Below are 20,040 nucleotides of genomic sequence, written 5' to 3' on the forward strand. Positions count from 1 at the left end.
GAGGACGATGAATTGCATTGATCAAAGACTTGCGGTCACAAATAATATTACATAATTCCAGGACACAACAAGCTACCAATTGCAATGTTGATGTGATATTTGTGTGATTGATTTAGTGTTTCTTCTCGACCACCCTTTTCTATAGTGTATTTGACCGAGTTGGAATACAAATGCTGCTGGAAGCAGGCCTGCAGTTGTCATGGTCTGAGACCTGTTATCTGTGGGTCTGTACATCTGTGGGTCTGTAAGCAACATACGCTCAGCCGAGGTCTCAATTTACTGTTGAGAGTAAGAATAGTAGAATACACCAGGTTCAATTTTGACATTTGGTATGCAAGCGGTATGCAATAACTTGCAATAAAAATGACTTTCTGACAAAATTAGAAACTTATTTCCGGAAAGTGTAGCTAGACTCTTACCCGTAAACATGGATGAACGCTTCACGGGAGACTGGAACCATTTAACTCTGCTTTGTTTGTCGCTACATCTGGTTTGTCTCCGGTTCATACTGACCGTGGCGTGTGCAGTAGCCCATTCCTTTTTCCTACTGATCTGTCGACAGAGCCTGCTAAATTTATGGCAACAATGTCATTGAGAAAAGTAGCAAAACGTTTGTAGTTCTCAAAGCCTAATGTTATATCTTTCAAAAATGGCACAGTAGAAAGGACTGTCAACATACTGAACAGCTCATGTTATGGACAGAAGTGGGCTACATGGCAGACCAATCCAAACTCATCTCCCGGCATGTCCAGCCCATACATTATCTCAGCCAATCATGACTAGTGGGAAGGTTCCTGCCTTTTTCCATGGCCAAACCAACTAGGCTCATAATTAAACAATTGTATTCGTATTTATCGATGGAATACAAGTTTGTTATTAAGGCACATGATAAAAAATACATGTTTACGTTCAAATGCTGCTCCTGTGAAGTAGTGACGTGCGACATACACTACCGTTCAAAAGTTTGGGGTCACTTAGAAATATCCTTGTTTTTGAAAAAAACAAACATTTTTTGTCCATTAAAATAACATCCAATTGATCAGAAATACAATGTAGACATTGTTAATGTTGTAAATAACTATTGTAGCTGGAAATGGCAGATTTTTTTGTGGAATATCTACATAGGAGTACAGAGGCCCATTATCAGCAACCATCACTCCTGTGTTGCAATGGCACGTTGTGTTAGCTAATCCAAGTTTATAATTTTAAAAGGCTAATTGATCATTAGAAAACCCTTTTGCAATTATGTTAGCAAAGCTGAAAACTGTTGTTCTGATTAAAGAAGCAATAAAATTGGCCTTCTTTAGACTAGTTGAGTATCTGGAACATCAGCATTTGAGGGTTTGATTACAGGCTGAAAATGGCCAGAGACAAAGCACTTTCTTCTGAAACTTGTCGGTCTGTTCTTGTTCTAATAAATGAAGGCTATTCCATGCGAGAAATTGCCAAGAAACTGAAGGAGCAAAACCAGAACCAGAATAGAAAGAGGCGTGGGAGGCCCCGGTGCACAACTGAGCAAAAGGCCTCTGTCTGACCACTCTACCATAAAGGCCTGATTGGTGGAGTGCTGCAGAGATGGTTGTCCTTCTGGAAGGTTCTCCCATCTCCTCAGAGGAACTCATGGTCACCACCCTGACTAATGCCCTTCTCCCCCGATTGCTCAGTTTGGCCGGCGTCCAGCTCTAGGTAGAGTCTTGGTGTTTCCAAAGTTCTTCCATTCAAGAATGATGGAGGCCATTGTGTTTTTGGTGACCTTCAATGTTGCAGACATTTTTTTTGGTACCCTTGCTCAGATTTGTACCTTGACACAATCTTGTCTCAGAGCTCTATGGACAATTCCTTCAACCTCATGGCTTGGTTTTTGCTCTGACATGCACTGTCAACTTTCCAAATCATGTCCAATCAATTAAATTTACCACAGGTTGACTACAATAAAGTTGTAGAAACATCTGAAGGATGATCAATGGAAACAGGATGAACCTGAGCTCAATGTCGAATCTCATAGCAAAGGGTAAAAATACTTATGTAAATAAGGTATATATTTTTAATTTTTACATTTGCTAAAAAATCTAAAAAACCTGTTTTCGCTTTGTCGTTATAGAGTATTGTGTATATATTGATGAGGATTTTTTTATTTATTTAATACATTTTAGAATAAGGCAGTAATGTAACAAAATGTGGAAAATTCAATGGGTCTGAATACCTTTTGAATGCACTGTAGTTCTTGTGAGTGTATATGTCAAACGTCATATTATGGCTATGTATTTGGCAGTATTTCTCTCTCTCCAGATTAATCTCTCCAGGAAACTGCTATAATCTGACCCCCAGAAGATACTGCAGGAATCCCCCAGCACACGACATGGAGAAGACCCCCCCCCTCAGGTTAGATACAATACAGTCCCCTCTGTCCCTCCCTGATCCACCGCCTCTATCTGAAAGGAAAGACACATATAATGGTGATGAGGGGGGATAGGAGCCCTCTAGTTTCCAGCCAGCAGCCACCTAAACCTTTGATTGTTAAAATCTCGCGATAGAGAGGACACGTTCCCTTTTTTTGCCACGTTTTTGCTGTTATCAAATAGCCTGACAATTTACCCTAAATTATTCCGCTGCACTATAGTTCGCTACGTAGAAGAAAATGTACGTCCGTGGGCGTGGCGTGGCGTGGCGTTTGTCTGGAGCAAGGAGTCGTGTAGCCAGGCAATGTATCAAAACCTTCAAGGCGGATTCTCTAGGCGCGACCCAACGATAGTGGTCCACGCTGTAGAACTACAGCAAAAAATCATCCGCCCATGACCTCGTTCCCTGTCGAATTTGAGATCACTCATTAGTACATTTTAGCTTGTCAGTATCCATGAGGACGTTACTTGTGTTGTGATAGTCAGCAGTAGGAGCTTCCACCAATAAGGAGGTATCAGAGTTGTATTTAGAGAACAAGAAGGCGTACAGGCTAAGTATTTGAGCATTTCTAACCCTTTGAACTGTAAGCATCCGTGCATTTACGATGGCTCCGAGGAAGAATTCCAGGAACCAATCCAAAAAAGGTCGGTACCCTTCCCTAATCCCTATGCTAACTAGCTAACAGCATATCTAGTAAACTATATTATAGTCTAATATGCAAGTATAGCTAGTTAAACAACCTGGTCTCAGTATTTTAGGCTGCCACCAGTTCAATATTTATTTGCCAGTTATGCAACTGCACGAGCAGGAGGCAAAGACTTTGATAATGTTCTTGCCTTCGATGGTTGGTTTAGGCTTTTTGTTTCTCTATTCTCAAATTGTGATGAATAATGTTGACGTGTATGGCAATACGGGGGAATTTCTCTCATAGTTGTAAAATGATTCCCTTCAGTGGACACCATGTAATTCATCCAGACCATCCCCGGACACGCAGATCTGGTAAAAAGCCTGTGTAACTCTGCGCTGGGTTTTGTGTGATTAAAGCAGCCGGGATCATTAAAGCGTTACCTAACATGTTTAACACATGAGTAATAGTCTACTCATAAAATATCGTTGGAGAGTGTCATTGTAAGCACTGAGTCTAAACAATTGGAAAGTGCCCTGTGTTTTGAGTGGTTGATAACAGTTACAGTTGCACGGACTTGCTTGGCTTATCAGAAGTATCATAAAAGTAAGCATGTACTGTGATTGTAATATCTGATAGAAAGGCATAGCCTACTAATGCTTGGCCCTGTTTGTCTTGCTGTGAACGCAGTGGGTTGTTTGTGCTGGTATTGCAAAAGAGACACTGAGTCTACACTAGGGTGATAGCGGTTGGTGCCAGTGGTTGTAGCCAGGGCAACATCAACCACCTCTAGACATATTTTGAAGGCTTGTGCATGCTTGACAGTTCCTCAATTTCATGGTTGCTTGTAGCCCAAACCAAAGAAACCTTTGGCCGCCTTTTATGTACCTACTAACATGATGCACTCAACTATTATAGAGGATATTATGTTAAACACAAACTAAGATTAGCGGATAGCCTTACATGTCAGGTGTTGTCATAATGGGCTGTAATATATAGTGGTGGGGAGTCGGAGTCGACTCCAAAAATTAAAATGGTCATTAATAGGCTCCAGACGTAAGATATTGCATATTTTTGTTAGTGGAGATTTTCAGACGGCTCTATGCATTGCTAATCAATCACCCAGTTCATTAGTGTGCATGCACATACTGGCATTGCAGCTGTAGCTAATGTTAGATAGAGAGTCGATTCCAATGATACTGATAGCAGGAGTCGGAGTTGACTCCAAAAATACTAGAGTTGTCCACCACCATTTAAAATGTAATGATGACTGTGATGGCTTCTGTATCGTGGTAACTAGCATATTGCGTGCCCGATTGTTGGAAGCATACGAGAGAGTGCCATGTACAGTACAGCGTCCTCCTTTAAGGTATGGTATCAAAAATGTTGGAAGTTTGTAATGCATTTTTCCACCCATCTAGTGAGAAAATTGTAGTATCTCAGTTAGCTGATGCCAAGGGTCCAAACAGGATTAAAACAATGACATTACAACAAAAGGTAACAGCCTACATCATAAAACAATACACGATAGAATACATTATTACTCTATTATTACAGTAGTGTAGTGTAAAGTTAAAGGGGTGTGTCTGCCTGTTCATGAGCTGCTTGTTCACACATTTAAGCAACTTTTTTTTTTTTTACAGCAAGCTCTAAATACTGTAGTGCAGTGGTTCCCAAACGTTTTATAGTCCAGCTGCGTACCCCCTCTAGCACCAGGGTCAACGCACTCTCAAATGTTGTTTTTTTGCTATCATTGTAAGCCTGCCACACACACACTATACATTTATTAAACAAAAGAATGAGTGAGTTTTTGTCACAACCCGGTTCGTGGGAAGTGATAAAGAGCTCTTATAGGACCAGGGCACAAATAATAATATAATAATAATCAATAATTTTGCTCTTTATTTAACCATTTTACATATAAAACCTTATTTGTTCATTGAAAATGGTGAATAATTCACCACTGGTTAATGAGAAGGGTGTGCTTGAAAGGATACACATAACTCTGCAATGTTGGGTTGTATTGGAGAGAGTCTCAGTCTTAAATCATTTTCCACACGCAGTCTGTGCCTGTATTTAGTTTTCATGCTAGTGAGGGCCGAGAATCCACTCTCACATAGGTAAGTGGTTGCAAAGGGCATCAGTGTCTTAACAGCACGATTTGCCAAGGCATGATAATCTGAGCGCAGCCCAATCCAGAAATCTGTCTGTGGCTTCTGATTAAATAAAATTTTCATAGAACCGCTTGTTGCATTTTCGATGAGGCTCTCTGGTTCAGATATCGGTAAGTGGACTGGAAGGGATAACGAATCCAGTTGTTTGTGTCGTCCATTTCGGACAAGTACCTGCAGAATTGCGCACCCAACTCACTCAGGTGCTTCGCTATATCACATTTGACATTGTCCGTAAACTTGAGTTCATTTGCACACAAAAAAACATACAATGATGAAAAGACCTGTGTGTTGTCCTTGTTAATGCAGACAGAGAAGAGATCCCACTTCTTAATCATAGCCTGAATTTTGTCCCGCATTTTGTCCCTAGATTCAGATCATTCAGGCAAGAAAAAACATCACCCAGATAGGCCAGTCGTGTGAGAAACTCGTCATCATGCAAGCGGTCAGACAAGTGAAAATGATGGTCAGTAAAGAGAACTTTAAGCTCGTCTCTCAATTTTAAAAAACGTGTCAGTACTTTTTCCCTTAATAACCAGCACACTTCTGTTTGTTGCACAAGCGTTACATGGTTGCTGTCCATATCATTGCATAGTGCAGAAAATACATGATTCAGGGGCCTTGCTTTAACAAAGTTAACCATTTTCACTGTAGTGAAAACGTCTTTCAAGCTGTCAGGCATTCCCTTGGCACCAAGAGCCTCTCGGTGGATGCTGCAGGAGCAACTGCTTGCATGCGCGTTACCACTCCGCTCTGTCTCCCTGTCATGGCTTTTGCGCCATCAGTACAGATACCAACATGAGCAGCAGCTATGTTTGGCTACATACGGACCGTTAGTGGAATTCCCGCGAGAGCGTAACGGTCAATGTGATTGTATGTTAATTATTTGACTAGGCTACCTGTATTTGACATTGTTATTTCACTGAACACTAGATGGTTTAATTTTATTTTTGGCAGTGAAACGAAGCTACTCAGGCAGGGGGGGGCGGGGGGGGAAACTCACCCAAATGTATAGCCTTGTTGGAAAATATAAATGGACTGTTTGAAAATGTGAATCAAATTTTTCTTTGGCGTACCCCCGACGGCATTGGTACGCATACCCCAGTTTGGGAATACCTGCTGAAGTGTAACGACATGCTCAAATTCAAGAGAAGTTTAAGTTCAACCTCTGCAGCAGATTCTCTCTAAAGATATTTAAGCATGCAGACATTTCAAGAGGCAACTCTCATGTTGTTACTTTGTCTCTGTTTGGACAATTGCCAATTCTGCTCCACTGTCTTTGTGCGCACTTCGTTCTGCACAGTCCCCCCTCCGTCCTATTTGGCTATGGCAGAGTAGTGACACACACACACACACAGACACACTCGGCATGCCCTCCCCATATTTGTTTGACAGCTCTAAAAATAGTTCCCCGGACCAGTTTGGCCTTATCAAGTTCCAGCTGACTTCTACAACTGATACAGGCAGGGGGGATTTGTCAGAAACTAGGAAAAATCAAGGAGTTCTCTCATCGTGGATCCCACTTCATCTGACCTGATGGAGGAAACTGTGTTGGAGGAACCTATCTGTGAAGAAGCCATATTGGCTGAAGAAATCCCAGGTAGGGTCAAGGGAATTTGTAAATGATAGGCTAGTGGTTCTGCTTAACTGCTTCATTCAGAAATGTGGAATGGTAACCGACAGTGTGAGGATTGAGTTGTCATTTTGGGTAACGGAGTAGTGTGTGATAGTGTCGGCAGTAACGTAGGGCTTTTACAAATGGTAGTAGAGAGAGCAACCTTGGCCAGCAACCTGTTCTAAATGGGTAGCTTTTTAAAAGCTCAAACTACTTGTAAAAGTCCTAAAGGTTAAAAGGACTAAAGAATATAGAACATGGTGACTTGTCACGGCATGGGTACTGTTGCAAACGTAGGCTAGGTAGTTGTTTGTGACTTAGGCTAGTGTATGTTTGTATATTGCTTATAACTATAGTGTTACCTCGCATACAGAAATGCTTTAGAACTTGTACAGTTACAGTAGGGTAGCTGTGTGTTCGTTCCAAACCTGTATCTCTGGAGCCTTCAGTAGTTGAATAACCACCTGTTCACACTCTCGATCTTCCTCGCTCCAGCTCTCCCTACCCCCCTGCCCGTTATGTCGTCACCATCACTCTCTCTATTCCTGGTTTTATCTTATCAATTTAGAGAATGAATACTGCCCATATTTATATTGTGGAAACAAATCACTGTTTCCATGTCCCAACATTTAAATGAATATTTTAGTCATTTAGCAGACTCTTATCCAGAGTGACTTACAGGAGCAAGTAGGAATAAGTGCCTTGCTCAAGGGCACATTGTGATTGTAAGCCTAGCTGGTTCTTGTGAGCCATTGCAACACCTCTCGTTGATTTCACCTTATCCTACAGAGCTTGTGCTTGTGTACGTACAGTCTGTCTTCCATATGAGCAATTGTTTTGAAAGCTGTCTAAAGCTAATTTTAGATATGGTTAACCTAATTGATTTATCCAGTTTGAGATGGGCCTGTTTTGGTGTGTGAATATCACACTCCCAGAAATGGCAATACGAAGTAGTGCATCATACGATTTAATACTTGGCCTCTGATACGATACAGGAAAGATATGTTTTAATTTGAAACCATTCGGTGCTATTCGGTTTGATTAGAGAACGAATTGATTCGGTTTCACGCGATATGATGCACTAACTAACATTTGTTGCATAAACACACATTTTCCATTCAAAATGAATCTGCTACTGATGGAGCTCATATTGATCGCTTTCAGATTAGCTATGACAGGCATTAAATATATAGCACCAATTTTGATTTCATCCCATCTCAAAATTGAATTGTTTTGACCGTTGGGAATTTTTTAGTGAGCTTATTTTCTCCTCCCGCTTTGGCTGTGAATGTGAGCCTCACAAACGTGATTCCTCGTTATGAAATTATCAACTTTATCCTGTATATTTAAAAAATAACATATACACTCATTGTTTAAAGCAAAACTACCAAAACTATTGCTGATGGTGAACCTGAACGATCCAAATAAAATCTGTTGTGAGCCCCGATCAGCAGGTATAGCCAGATGAGAGTTGTCCCCGGTAGCTTACTTTTATTACGGTAAAACACCATTTTCAACAGCGAATAGATAACAATAACCTGGCAAATTTACATAGGTTGTCACTTAACTAATAAAACCTAATATTGTGCAAACCATTTTAGAATGTTAATGCTGAAGGTGCCAGGCAGATGTGCAAGATCAGGAACAAGCTGCCTACCTAGTGTTGGTCAGTGCGCGAAGATGGGCACAGTGCGCAGTTTGACTAGGCTACTGATATTCCTTAGGGTTGTTTGGCATGGTCCTGTGTGCCTCAATTGGTAGAACATGGCACTTGCAATGCCAGGGTTGTGGGTTCAACTCCCACGGGGGACTAGTAGAAATGAAAATGCAGTGGTGTAAAAATAATTTCAAGTTCTACTTTTTTTTGGTATCTGTACTTTAGTGTTTAAAATGTATGGCAACTTTTACTTCACTACATTCCTAAAGAAAATGGTGTACATGGTCCATACGTTTTCCGTGACACCCAAAAATACTCATTTTAACAGGAAAATGGTCCAATTCTCACACTTATCAAGAGAACATCTCTGGTCATCCCTACTGCCTCTGATCTGGCGGACTCACTAAACACAAATACTTTGTTTGTAAATTATGTCTGAGTGTTGGTGTTCACCTGGCTATCCGTAAATAAATAAATTGTGCCGTCTGGTTTGCTTAGTGTTAGGAAATTGAAAAGATTTATACTTTAACTTTTGATACTTAAGTACATTTTAGCAATTCCATTTACTTTTGACACTTAAGTAGTATACTTGATACTTAAGTAGTATTTTACTGGGTGACATTCACTTGAGTCATTTTCTATTAAGGTATCTTTACTTCTACTCAAGTATGACAATTGAGTACTTTTTCCACCACTGTGAAATTGTATGCACTCACTACTGCAAGTCGCTCTAGATAAGAGCGTCTGTGAAATTGTATGCACTCACTACTGCAAGTCGCTCTAGATAAGAGCGTCTGTGAAATTGTATGCACTCACTACTGCAAGTCGCTCTAGATAAGAGCTCTGCACTCACTACTGCAAGATAAGCAAGTCGCTCTAGATAAGAGTCTGTGAAATTGTATGCACTCACTACTGCAAGTCGCTCTAGATAAGAGCGTCTGTGAAATTGTATGCACTCACTACTGCAAGTCGCTCTAGATAAGAGCGTCTGTGAAATTGTATGCACTCAGTCGCTCTAGATAAGAGCGTCTGTGAAATTGTATGCACTCAAGTGCAAGCTCTAGATAAGAGCACTCACTACTGCGTCTGTGAAATTGTATGCACTCACTACTGCAAGTCGCTCTAGATAAGAGCGTCTGTGAAATTGTATGCACTCACTACTGCAAGTCGCTCTAGATAAGAGCGTCTGTGAAATTGTATGCACTCACTACTGCAAGTCGCTCTAGATAAGAGCGTCTGTGAAATTGTATGCACTCACTACTGCAAGTCGCTCTAGATAAGAGCGTCTGAAATTGTATGCACTCACTACTGCAAGTCGCTCTAGATAAGAGCGTCTGTGAAATTGTATGCACTCACTACTGCAAGTCGCTCTAGATAAGAGCGTCTGTGAAATTGTATGCACTCACTACTGCAAGTCGCTCTAGATAAGAGCGTCTGTGAAATGCCTAAAATGTCAAATGTAATGCAAAATGACTTGTAGATCAATGACTGTCCACACAGTTACATGCTTGGCTCCACACTGAAGGAGAGGATACATAAGTTGTCACATAAGATGAGGTATTTTCGGGAAGGTAGAAAGAAGGTAATATGAGCAAAATAAAACTTTCTGACCGATGTGTGTTACATTTGGATCGGTTTAGGGTCTGTGGAACGATGCAGTCATATCTTACATCTCTGTTTCATACACGTTTTCATTGAAGAACCCAAGAGAGAAATCCATAACCTTTCGAGGATCCAGCATGACCTTTAGGCAATCAACCAGTTATTTTATAGTGGAGAGTATGACATTTCTTTCTTTACACATCCAGAACAAGAGCCTATGATGTCGAGTTATACCATCAGACATCAACTCTCTGCGAGCCTATGGAGGTTCCTCGTGTGAATAGCCTATGTCACTAGGAAGTATGCCAACTTGAGACTACCCCTCTACTATTAGAGTTGGAATACCCATCCTAGGTCTCACTTTAAACATGTCTAGGTAATGGGGGGGTCCAAACCAGGGAGAACCAGATCTATCTTGGTGTTTCATACACCTTGTTTCTCATATAGATATAGGTTAGTTAACCAATATCACGTTTCATACGGGGACATCTTGCATTTCAAAGGCACAACAACAACTTTTGGGCATACCTGTCATATTAAAGCTTGCCTTGCCTGGTGCTATTATGGGCAACCTTGAGTTGAGCCTGTCGGACTAGTCAGGGGCTGGGGCCTTTATGTCTTCTGCCTGCCTCTGTCATTCAGTCATTTGATCCAGACAGGGTTATTTTCTAACCGGACTTCAGCATCCCCCTCACTCGTCCTCTACTCAGATCTGCTCGCACACGAACTCACAGCTTCTGTGGAAGGCCACTGGGCTAAGAATGGCTCCCGTTTCTTTCCGTCCTGTCAATCACAATGACTGAAAGTCCAATTCTATTTACATTTTAGACATTTAGCAGATGCCCTTATCCAGAGTGACTTACACTAGTGCGTTCACCTTAAGATGTCTAGGCGAGAAAACAACATAACACAGTCGTAGCAAATACATCTTCCAAAATGACTGCGATCTGTCCAGTACCCTACGCCCCAGTCAGAATAATTGACATATGCTATTGTGTTCTTTCTTTTCCAGAGGTGAAGCCCGCAGCAATGGTGAATAAGAATGGTGTGAAAGCGGAGGCTGCTACTGCTAGTGGGGGTGTTGCTAGTGGGGGTGGAGGTGCTGCTAGTGGTTTTAGCGGCACTAAGATCTTCACCTGGTTCATGGTTCTGGCTCTGTTGGGGGTGTGGAGCTCCGTGGCCGTGGTGTGGTTAGATCTGGTGGACTACGACAACGTCATTGGTGAGTCAGCTGACCTCCCCTCATTCCTATGATAAACAGTAATGCTTTATTTTACAGCCCGGTTTAAGCTGGTACCTGGTATTTACATGTTACTAAGAATACACTATGCTGTAACAATACTTACCTCATAGAATTCAACACAATTGGTAACTACCTGGTACCAAACGGGAGTGACGCTTATGTCAATGAATCCCAAAGAAACCACAGTGTAATTCCAATGCTATTATTATTTTATTAGGTTACTGTTTTAACAAATAACTACAGTATCGGCAGGCTGTAACCTTTATCTGATACAACTATTGCCTTGCTTTATCTCTCAAGATAAGAATGCACAACGTTACTAAATGTTTGTATTGATATATATTGTGTAGAGCAGGTAATGGTTTTCTACCATGTAGAATATAGGGCATTGGGTGTTAGTATGCTACAGTACATGTGAAGCCTAAATTGAGTATAGCCCCCTACTCCGGTATTTCCCAACTCCAGTCCACCAGTACCCCCAACAGCACATGTTTCTGTTGTAGTTCTGGACAAACTCACCTGATTCAACTTGTCAACTAATCATCAAGCCCTGGGTGAGTTGAATCAGGTGAGTTTGTCTGGGGTTACAACAGATACGTGTGCAGTTGGGGGGACTGGAGTTGGTAAACACTGGTCTAGATGATGTTCTGTCCTCATAGCTTACTCTAGACACGTAGGAACAGCACTTCATGCCTTCTCTGACTCATACAGGAACCGAAATGTTGCATGTGGTCTTGACAGGAACACATATCAGACAGGAAGCCATAACATACTGTTTTAACTTTTCAAAAAGATAATTAAGGGGAAAGATTAATTAGTACTGATATTAGTCATAAAAATATATAATTTAATAACCAATTTAATGTGTAGCGTGAAGTTGGCACAATACTGACACTGTTTAATTAACCTTTGATCTGGATGGTACCCCTAAAAACAAAATGTGCCTGTGTGTCTTAATCTTGCATGCAGCGAGAGCAAAGGAATTCCCTTTGAACTTTTCAAAGGTTTTACAAGGTATTTATGGTCTTTGCTTGCATGCATCACCAAACAACACAAACCCATCTGTCATACTTCACAAAAAAATATATTAATTCTATCTGTTATTAATTCTGAATAGTTTACATTATAATATGCCTCAAAGTAATGATTTAACAATATATTTGTCTTGGCTTGCCGATGCTGCGTGCACCATACTGTAAATCCACCTTTGACTCCTACTGAAAGTTCTTCATTCTCATATCTCAGCATTCTTTGAATTGAAAGTATAGCTCCATTTCATCAAGGCCCTGCGACAGACTAGCGTCCTATCCAGGGAGCGTACTTGTACATCATGCTGCCTCACGCTACATAAACATGAGCCTATGGGTCACTTCAGCTCAGACAAGGCGTACTTACTTAGACTTACTTATAGCTTCATTTTCTTATCCCCTCCCCTCCCAACCTTTTGACCAGAAAATTCACTTAATTTCCCAAACAGTTTTAGTTTTACTGTGATTGTGAACTCCCTGATTATTTAAAGGATCAGCTCTCCGTACTGAATAAATCGGTGTGTGTGTGTGTAGTCACTGGTCAGTGTGACCTCACTCAGGCCGTGTGTGTAACTACAGGAAGTCAGTCTGTGGTACAGCTATGTCTGCAGAGTGCAGTCAGAGTCGAGTGGCTGCTGCTTTGTCTACCGTATGTCTATACTGCTGCAGTTCAGCAGAATCACCTTGACCACGACCCCCCCTACCATGTCCCCCTCAGAAATGTAAGAAGAATTCAGAGCTGAGATGCAGGCTGTAAATATGATACGGGTCCACTTTGAGCACCATAGTATGACTTCATTGGCAAGTAGTGATGTATCACTAAAACCCAGAGGATCACATTAAAGAAAGCAAATGATCAGTTAACTGTTTCTAATTACAGAGGAAGTTAATGTCCCGCAAAGATTTTCATGGATAGGCATATTTGTGGAAAGGACTGTACTCTGAATGTTTTTTATGGCATGACCCTATCTATGACATTTTCGCAGGTAAACTTTCAGCGTATGACGCAGATGGCGACGGTGATTTCGATGTGGAGGACGCCAAAGTACTACTTGGCAAGTGCATTTTTAATGATGATCTTTTTGTGACCTCTACAGTAAATGTTGCTTGTGCATGACTGACTTGGTTTCTTTAGTTTGACCAGAAATTTTTGTTGATGCTGTGAATGAATCTTCACATCAAAAAAATAGTTCCATGAAAATACTCCTGGACACAGTTGTTCAGAAGTAAATCTTTTGTTTAGTGTGCAGCTCAAAAGAAGTCCTCCGGTTATTAAAAAATGGGGGAAGGGACAATCTACATGCAATACCCCATAATGACAAAGCAAAACCAGTTTTTTTTGGGTCCTGTTGGAAGGTGAACCTTTGACCCAGTCTGAGGTCCTGAGCGCTCTGGAGCACATTTTCATCAAAGATCTCTCTGTACTTTGCTCCGTCGATCTTTGCCTCGATCCTGACTAGTCTCCCAGTCCCTGCCGCTGAAAAACATCCCCACAGCATGATGCTGCCACCACCATGCTTCACTGTAGGGAAGGTGCCAGGTTTCCTCCAGACGTGACGCTTGGAATTCAGGCCAAAGAGTTCAATCTTGGTTTCATCAGTCCAGATTATCTTGTTTCTCATGGTCTGAGAGTCTTTAGGTGCCTTTTGGCAAACTCCAAGTGGGCTGTGATGTGCCTTTTACTGAGGAGTGGCTTCTGTCATGATAAAGATATGATTGGTGGAGTGCTGCAGAGATGGTTGTCCTTCTGGAAGGTTCTCCCATCTCCACAGAGGAACTCCAGAGCTCTGTTAGAGTAACCATCGGTTTCTTGGTCACCTCCCTGAACAAGACCCTTCTCCTCCGATTGCTCAGTTTGGCTGGATAGCCAACTCTAGGAAGAGTCTTGGTGGTTCCAAACTTCTTCCATTTAGGAATGATGGAGGCCACTGTGTTCTTGGGGACCTTCAATGCTGCAGAAATGTTTTGGTACCCTTCCCCAGATCTGTGACTCGTTATAATCCTGTCTCGGAGCTCTACAAACAATTCCTTCGACATCATGGCTTGGCTTTTGCTCTGACATGCGCTGTCAACTGGGGGACCTTATATAGACAGGTGTGTGCCTTTACAAATCATGTCAAATCAATTGAATTTACCTCAGGTGGACTCCAATCAAGTTGTAGAATCATCTCAAGGATGACCAATGGAAACAGGATGCACCTGAGCTCAATTTCAAGTCTCATAGCAAAGGGTCTGAATAGTTATGTACATTTTTATAAATGTAGCAAAAAAAATCTAAAACCTGTTTTCACTTTGTCATTATGGGGTATTGTGTGTAGATTGCTGAGGATTTATTTGTATTTGATCAATTTTAGAATGAGGCTGTAACGTAACAAAGTGTGGAAAGAGTTAAGGGGTCTGAATACTTTCTGAAGGTACTGTATATACAATACTGGCTCATCACGGACACTTTCCAGTTCACATAATGCCTAGTCTAATAGCTCTTGTCCTGTGTGCCCTAATAAAGGGACTAATAAAGACTTAACCAATCAAAGACAAGGACTAATAACTGTCTAAAAACACTGACTAAAAACACTGAGCAGGATTGGTTTCAGTACCTCTGTCCATAGCTGACAGCGACATTTCAAAGTTCTACACTTTCAGACAGCTACACTCTCAACTTTTAAAGGGGGTATTTTCTTGTCGCTCTTCTTATACGCCTCTCTCTTTCCTGCATTACCATCCACTCTCTTCATTTCTCTTCCCTTCCCTCTCTCCATCCTCTATCCTCTCTCTCCTCTTCTCTTCCCCCTTGTTTTCCTCCTCTCTCTCGTCAGGCTTCACCAAAGAGGGCGGTGAAATTACTAATGAAAATGCAGATTCCCTAGAGGAAATCTTTGGTATTTTAGCTGAGGAGGGCTCAGATTGGTTTCACGGCTTCTTCACGTTTCTCTATGACGTGATCTCTCCTCCCGTAGAGAAGGTGGAGGATCCAGAGAGTGAGACAGCAGAGGAGGAGGGTGATGCTGGTACGTCCCAGAACGGTGCTGGGGTTCAGGGCGTTATATTAGACCTACAAGATCAGTAGTCAAACGCTCCTGAGCTTTCCACTCCTAGCTTCCCATCCATGAGGAGCAGAATGAGACTAGTCTACTGGGTGAGGCCTAAGGTCACCCAAAGGTCACCTTGCCCCTCAACTCTAACTGGAGGAAATTGAAAATTGCGCTGGTCGTGTCAAAGGAAGGACAGTGTCTCTGTGAAAAGAATGTCTGAAAAGAGGATCTCATGTTTTTGTCCTCCTTGACTTTGGACTTGCTGCTATGGTGTCATTGGGAATATTGGCCTGGACTTAAAAATACTTTTATGCTTTGCAGTTTTTCTAAGCTTTTGCACTACTCATCATCGTTGTGATACACATATTCTTTGCACATCTTTGTTCTGGCTGAATTAATCATTTATGTGCTATTTAAATCTTTTAATTTTTCCAGTTAAACTGAATTTGTCATTTCTGCTTTTAGACCATTGGTAAAGAAAGAATGGATTTGAAAGTAATCAGTTAATCTATACTCTTAAAAGCCTTACAGTAATTCCCTTTAATCAGAAATGTCAATGAAGTATTTTATCTTTATAACCAACCACTGACCATCTGGCTTCTGATAACGTTGTATTTCGCAGTTTATGTGTCTCATAGTTTAATTCACAAAAAAGTGTGATGTCGTGTATCTTTTTAGCAGTGGAACATTGGATATTGCAGTACATGCCGTTTTCTATCCTCAAATGCTTGTTATGTCAGCAATGTTCCCCTTTGGATTAGCTTGATGGGATACTTGCAGTGATGTGATCTTCATGCAAAACATGCTGTATCTATTTGCACGGTCTATTCTAAGACTGTCTAGCAGTTGTCTCGCTTATCCCAGCAGTAGTATGTTAATTCAGTTTAGCAAGGATGACTACTTTGTCTAAATTCCTTTGACTCAATGGTATTAGGCCTACATCTGGAAAGGACTAACACTGAGTGTGTTGTTGGCGTGATGCTGGAATGATGCACAAATGCATTGTGAATGACCAAATGACCACTGAATTTGCAACTCTGCAGCATTTTTTGCATTTCTATTTGAAGGAAATGTGTGTTAAACTGTAACTGCTAATAAACCACCATGCTATTATTGGATTGAAGAGAAGTTCCCATCTCTTGCCAAACAGCCCCACAAAGCTCAGCCTGAACCCCAGAGTTTAGGAATGTCGTCCACATTGACTTTAAGCCATGTGGGCTAAGTATTTACGCAGGGGTTTCAGACTCTGTTTTCAGTTTCTTTATTTTCCGAAGGTCACAATGACCAAGAGAGGGTGTATTTCTGTTCCAGACTAGAGGGACAATAGGCCAGAGTTTAGGCCATTTTTGATTTTAAAAAACTATTTTAAGTAGGCCTATTGAAATATGTAGTACTAGTCTATTAATATCTTGAGGTAAAATATCTGAACACTGCATTTAGTTTATTATGTAGTGAGGTAAAGTTTTAGCATCCGTCTAATAAAAATGACTCGCAGTGTTGATGGAACTATTTTATGTGTAGTGTCTACTATCTACAAACATGGGCACTATCAAAGATTATGGTCATCGACGAAGTGTTATGCCTTTTGTACAGGAGTGGATCATGACAGGAATAAGTGACTTCTTTCTGTTTCATATAGATTGAGCGACAGTGTCATATTTGCGGTATGATGCACAGTTTGCACTCTTTTGAAATGGCACGTACAGTCCCCTCCGACATGGTCCATGCTGTGGCTAATATCTTTTTTTGTTTTTGTTTGTATGTTAGACGAGAAAGAGGTCAAAACTGCTGCTCCCAAAAAGGAAATGCTGAAAAAAGGTACTTCCTCCCGGTTGGTTGCTCCCTGTGCGTGTTGACATTTGCCTACATTTGGAGTTTTTTGCTAAACTCCCTCGTGACCCTTAATATTGCCTAGTAAATGGACCAACCATCAACAAAAAAACATACTGTGTCGAAATGTGTCACTGTTGCTAATGGTTCTTCTTTCCTTTGACATAATTAGAGGACAAGAAAAAAGGTATCTTCCTTGAATTTCTTTTCCAGAATGATTTTATTCTCTTTGGGAATAAAAATATCATTTTTGTCTGTGTGTGTGCGCGTGCGTCCGTGTGTTTAAGTTGGAAAATTGATATCTGGTGGGCATGACATGATGGTCACACTTTGTGTGAGAATCAACTTTCTCTGGACTGTGGCTCTTCGCTCTGTTTGCGTGCGCACCATGGATTTTTAAACAGCCCTTTGACAGACAGTGCAGCAGTCAGGGATCAGAGGTAGAAGACTTCATACGTGGAAATATTGTATCACTCACGTGGTGTTTTTGACCAAGAAGTAGGCCTCTTAACTTCATGCAACACCTCGGTCAAAACTGTGATTAAAATTAGCTTGTGTTGCATTGTTGCCTCTCATTTTGAAGAGAGAGACAATAGTTTTGTCTTGTGTGTAGCCAACCAAGGCCCAAGTTTAAACTTGTTGTTCAAATGAGTATTGGTTGGATTATTGTTTACCGTCAATTTTATATCGCACTTTTCATCTGTTTTTTCTCCATTCAGAAGAGTGGGGTCAGAGCCAGGGATCAGACATTCTTTTTTTACCTAGTCGGCTCTGAGATTTGAACCAGCAACTGTTCGGTTACTGGCCCAATGCTCCTAACCGCTTAGATAAGACGATCTGCAACTCGTACAGGCTGTTATAAGGCAAAATTAAATCTCATTAGTGGATTGAAGTAGTTCCCTGTTCAGAATAGATCTCATTCTTAAAAAATCTATCTATAATAATATATAGTTTGGTTACTTTTGGGTCTTATTGGACTTTTTTTTAACAAGCCTACATGAAAGACCATAAACTAGGCAGAGGCACAATAAAGGTTAAATTATGTTTTAATTTTCTTTAAAGCGGCACAATGTATTTGATTAACTTAAATGTGTTTTCAGAGACTGAATGACTGTTGACTTTGGTTTGATGATGCACTTTGCACTCTGGAATAGCATGATCACTTCTTCTTTAATTGACACACACTTAACTTTGGTTTCTCTTTGTCCCCTGAAAACATTTCAGCTGAGAATATTGTAGAGGTTCCCGTTCCAAAAACAGAAAAGACAAAAGGTAGCCTACTCTTTAATGGTGGTGAGTCTGTTGTGAGTCTGTTGTATGAGTCAATTCTTGTTGACCATTGATGAAGCTAAAAAGCTCTTCATTTTTTTTTTTTAAACAAGCCTGTGGATGCTATGACAAAAGTCAAACCTGAAGGTACTTAAACTAAATATCCAGTTAAAGTCCAGTTTCATTGAGTTTTAATCTGTCAGGAAAGTGGTAATGTGTGTTGCATATGCGTGTTGTTTATCATTAATACAATCATCAGTCATACTTGCAAGATGTTGAGTTTTGATTCTGTAGTGGTTGTTATAATGACACCTGTATTCATGCTCCAAACTTTCTGAGGGGCATGGACAAGGGTCAGAGGTACATCGGCCTAATGCTAATGATGTCTGTTGAGAAAGAAAGTATTTTTAATGACCTTAAACCCATGACTGTTTACACCTATACAATGGAGACATCCTTCTGCTCCAGGTCACCTTAAAGCCCGTTTGTTTGCATTCAGGACGACTTCACATACTTGGGTCTAATTTCTCAATATTCTTAAGAGATTTTGGGTTAGGGGATGAAGAGGGTGGCTATTGTAAAGCTACTAGTGTGAGTAGTTGTTTAACAGTAGAGCTCACCATTGTCTTACTTCTGAGTAGTTTATAGGCTTTGTGGTCCTTTGTAGCCCAGTTGGTTGAGCATGGCACTTGTAACGCCAGGGTAGTGGGTTCGATTCTCAGGATCACCCATATGCAAACGCATGCACACATAAAAGCATCTGCTAAATGGCATATTATGACGCCAGGGTAGTGGGTTCGATTCTCAGGATCACCCATATGCAAAACGCATGCACACATAAAACCATCTGCTGAATGGCACATTATGAGAACATTTGTTCACATATGCCTAACTGCGTAGATGTGTTCCACCATTTTCTTGCTAATTACTGCGTTACATCTTTAATCCATTCCTAAATGGGCCAATTGTGTGCCGCCCTATGGGACTCCCAATCACAGCCGGATGTGATACAGCCTGGATTCGAACCAGGTACTATTGTGACGCCTCTTGCACTGAGATGCAGTTCCTTAGACCACTGCGCCACTCAGAAGCCCTTCTAATAGTTAGCCTGATTTCAGTTTATGACAAAACAAGCAAGTGTATCAATCATTTTTACAAAAGCAAAAATGTTGTATTTTCAGCTGTTCGAAGCAGGTGTACAAAACTGAAAGTAAAAGATGCAAAAACAAAACTTAAGCATGGGAAGCATAGAAATAGCGCACATAGAACATATCTACCGATTCTTAGACTTGCTTTAAATGAGTGCCAGAGTTAAGTGTCAGATCTATAACTCACATTTCTATGTGAATGAGGTCGCCCAAAAAGTTACATATTGCAGCTTTAAAGGTGCCTGAATTCTATCAACCATGGCTGTAATTTTATTGTGAAGTAGCTCTAATTCCTTGGTGTTTTATTACTGTTCTTCCTCCCTCAAATCAGATCAGAGTCCTGGAGAGGTGGCTTCTAAAAAGAACAGAACAAAAGGTATCAGCATGTTGCATTTGGTTGTTAGACGAAAGTGAACTTCT

General features: G+C 40.9%; 1 protein-coding gene across 16 annotated transcripts in view; it reads left to right on the forward strand.

Annotated features, from left to right (window-relative positions):
• Window positions 1–2,617: 2,617 nt before the first annotated feature.
• The window catches only part of LOC112227765 (aspartyl/asparaginyl beta-hydroxylase), a 39,096-nt gene continuing 21,673 nt past the window's right edge, over window positions 2,618–20,040 (forward strand). For 3 of the 16 annotated variants that reach the window (XM_042308774.1, XM_042308782.1, XM_042308783.1), the window contains exons 1-7: window positions 6,630–6,796; window positions 11,083–11,292; window positions 13,328–13,396; window positions 17,141–17,191; window positions 17,376–17,390; window positions 18,428–18,496; window positions 19,952–19,996. In XM_042308774.1, coding sequence (XP_042164708.1) covers window positions 6,733–6,796; window positions 11,083–11,292; window positions 13,328–13,396; window positions 17,141–17,191; window positions 17,376–17,390; window positions 18,428–18,496; window positions 19,952–19,996 — 523 coding nt within the window. In that variant the 5' untranslated portion in view covers window positions 6,630–6,732. Of the gene's footprint in view, window positions 3,045–3,352; window positions 3,400–6,582; window positions 6,797–11,082; window positions 11,293–12,287; window positions 12,328–13,327; window positions 13,397–17,140; window positions 17,192–17,375; window positions 17,391–18,427; window positions 18,497–19,951; window positions 19,997–20,040 lie in introns of those variants that run through there. The other 13 variants (XM_042308785.1, XM_042308777.1, XM_024392614.2 and 10 more) reach the window with 13 other exon arrangements.

Source organism: Oncorhynchus tshawytscha, linkage group LG29 (assembly GCF_018296145.1).
Source record: "Oncorhynchus tshawytscha isolate Ot180627B linkage group LG29, Otsh_v2.0, whole genome shotgun sequence".
In the NCBI taxonomy this organism is placed as follows: domain Eukaryota; kingdom Metazoa; phylum Chordata; class Actinopteri; order Salmoniformes; family Salmonidae; genus Oncorhynchus; species Oncorhynchus tshawytscha.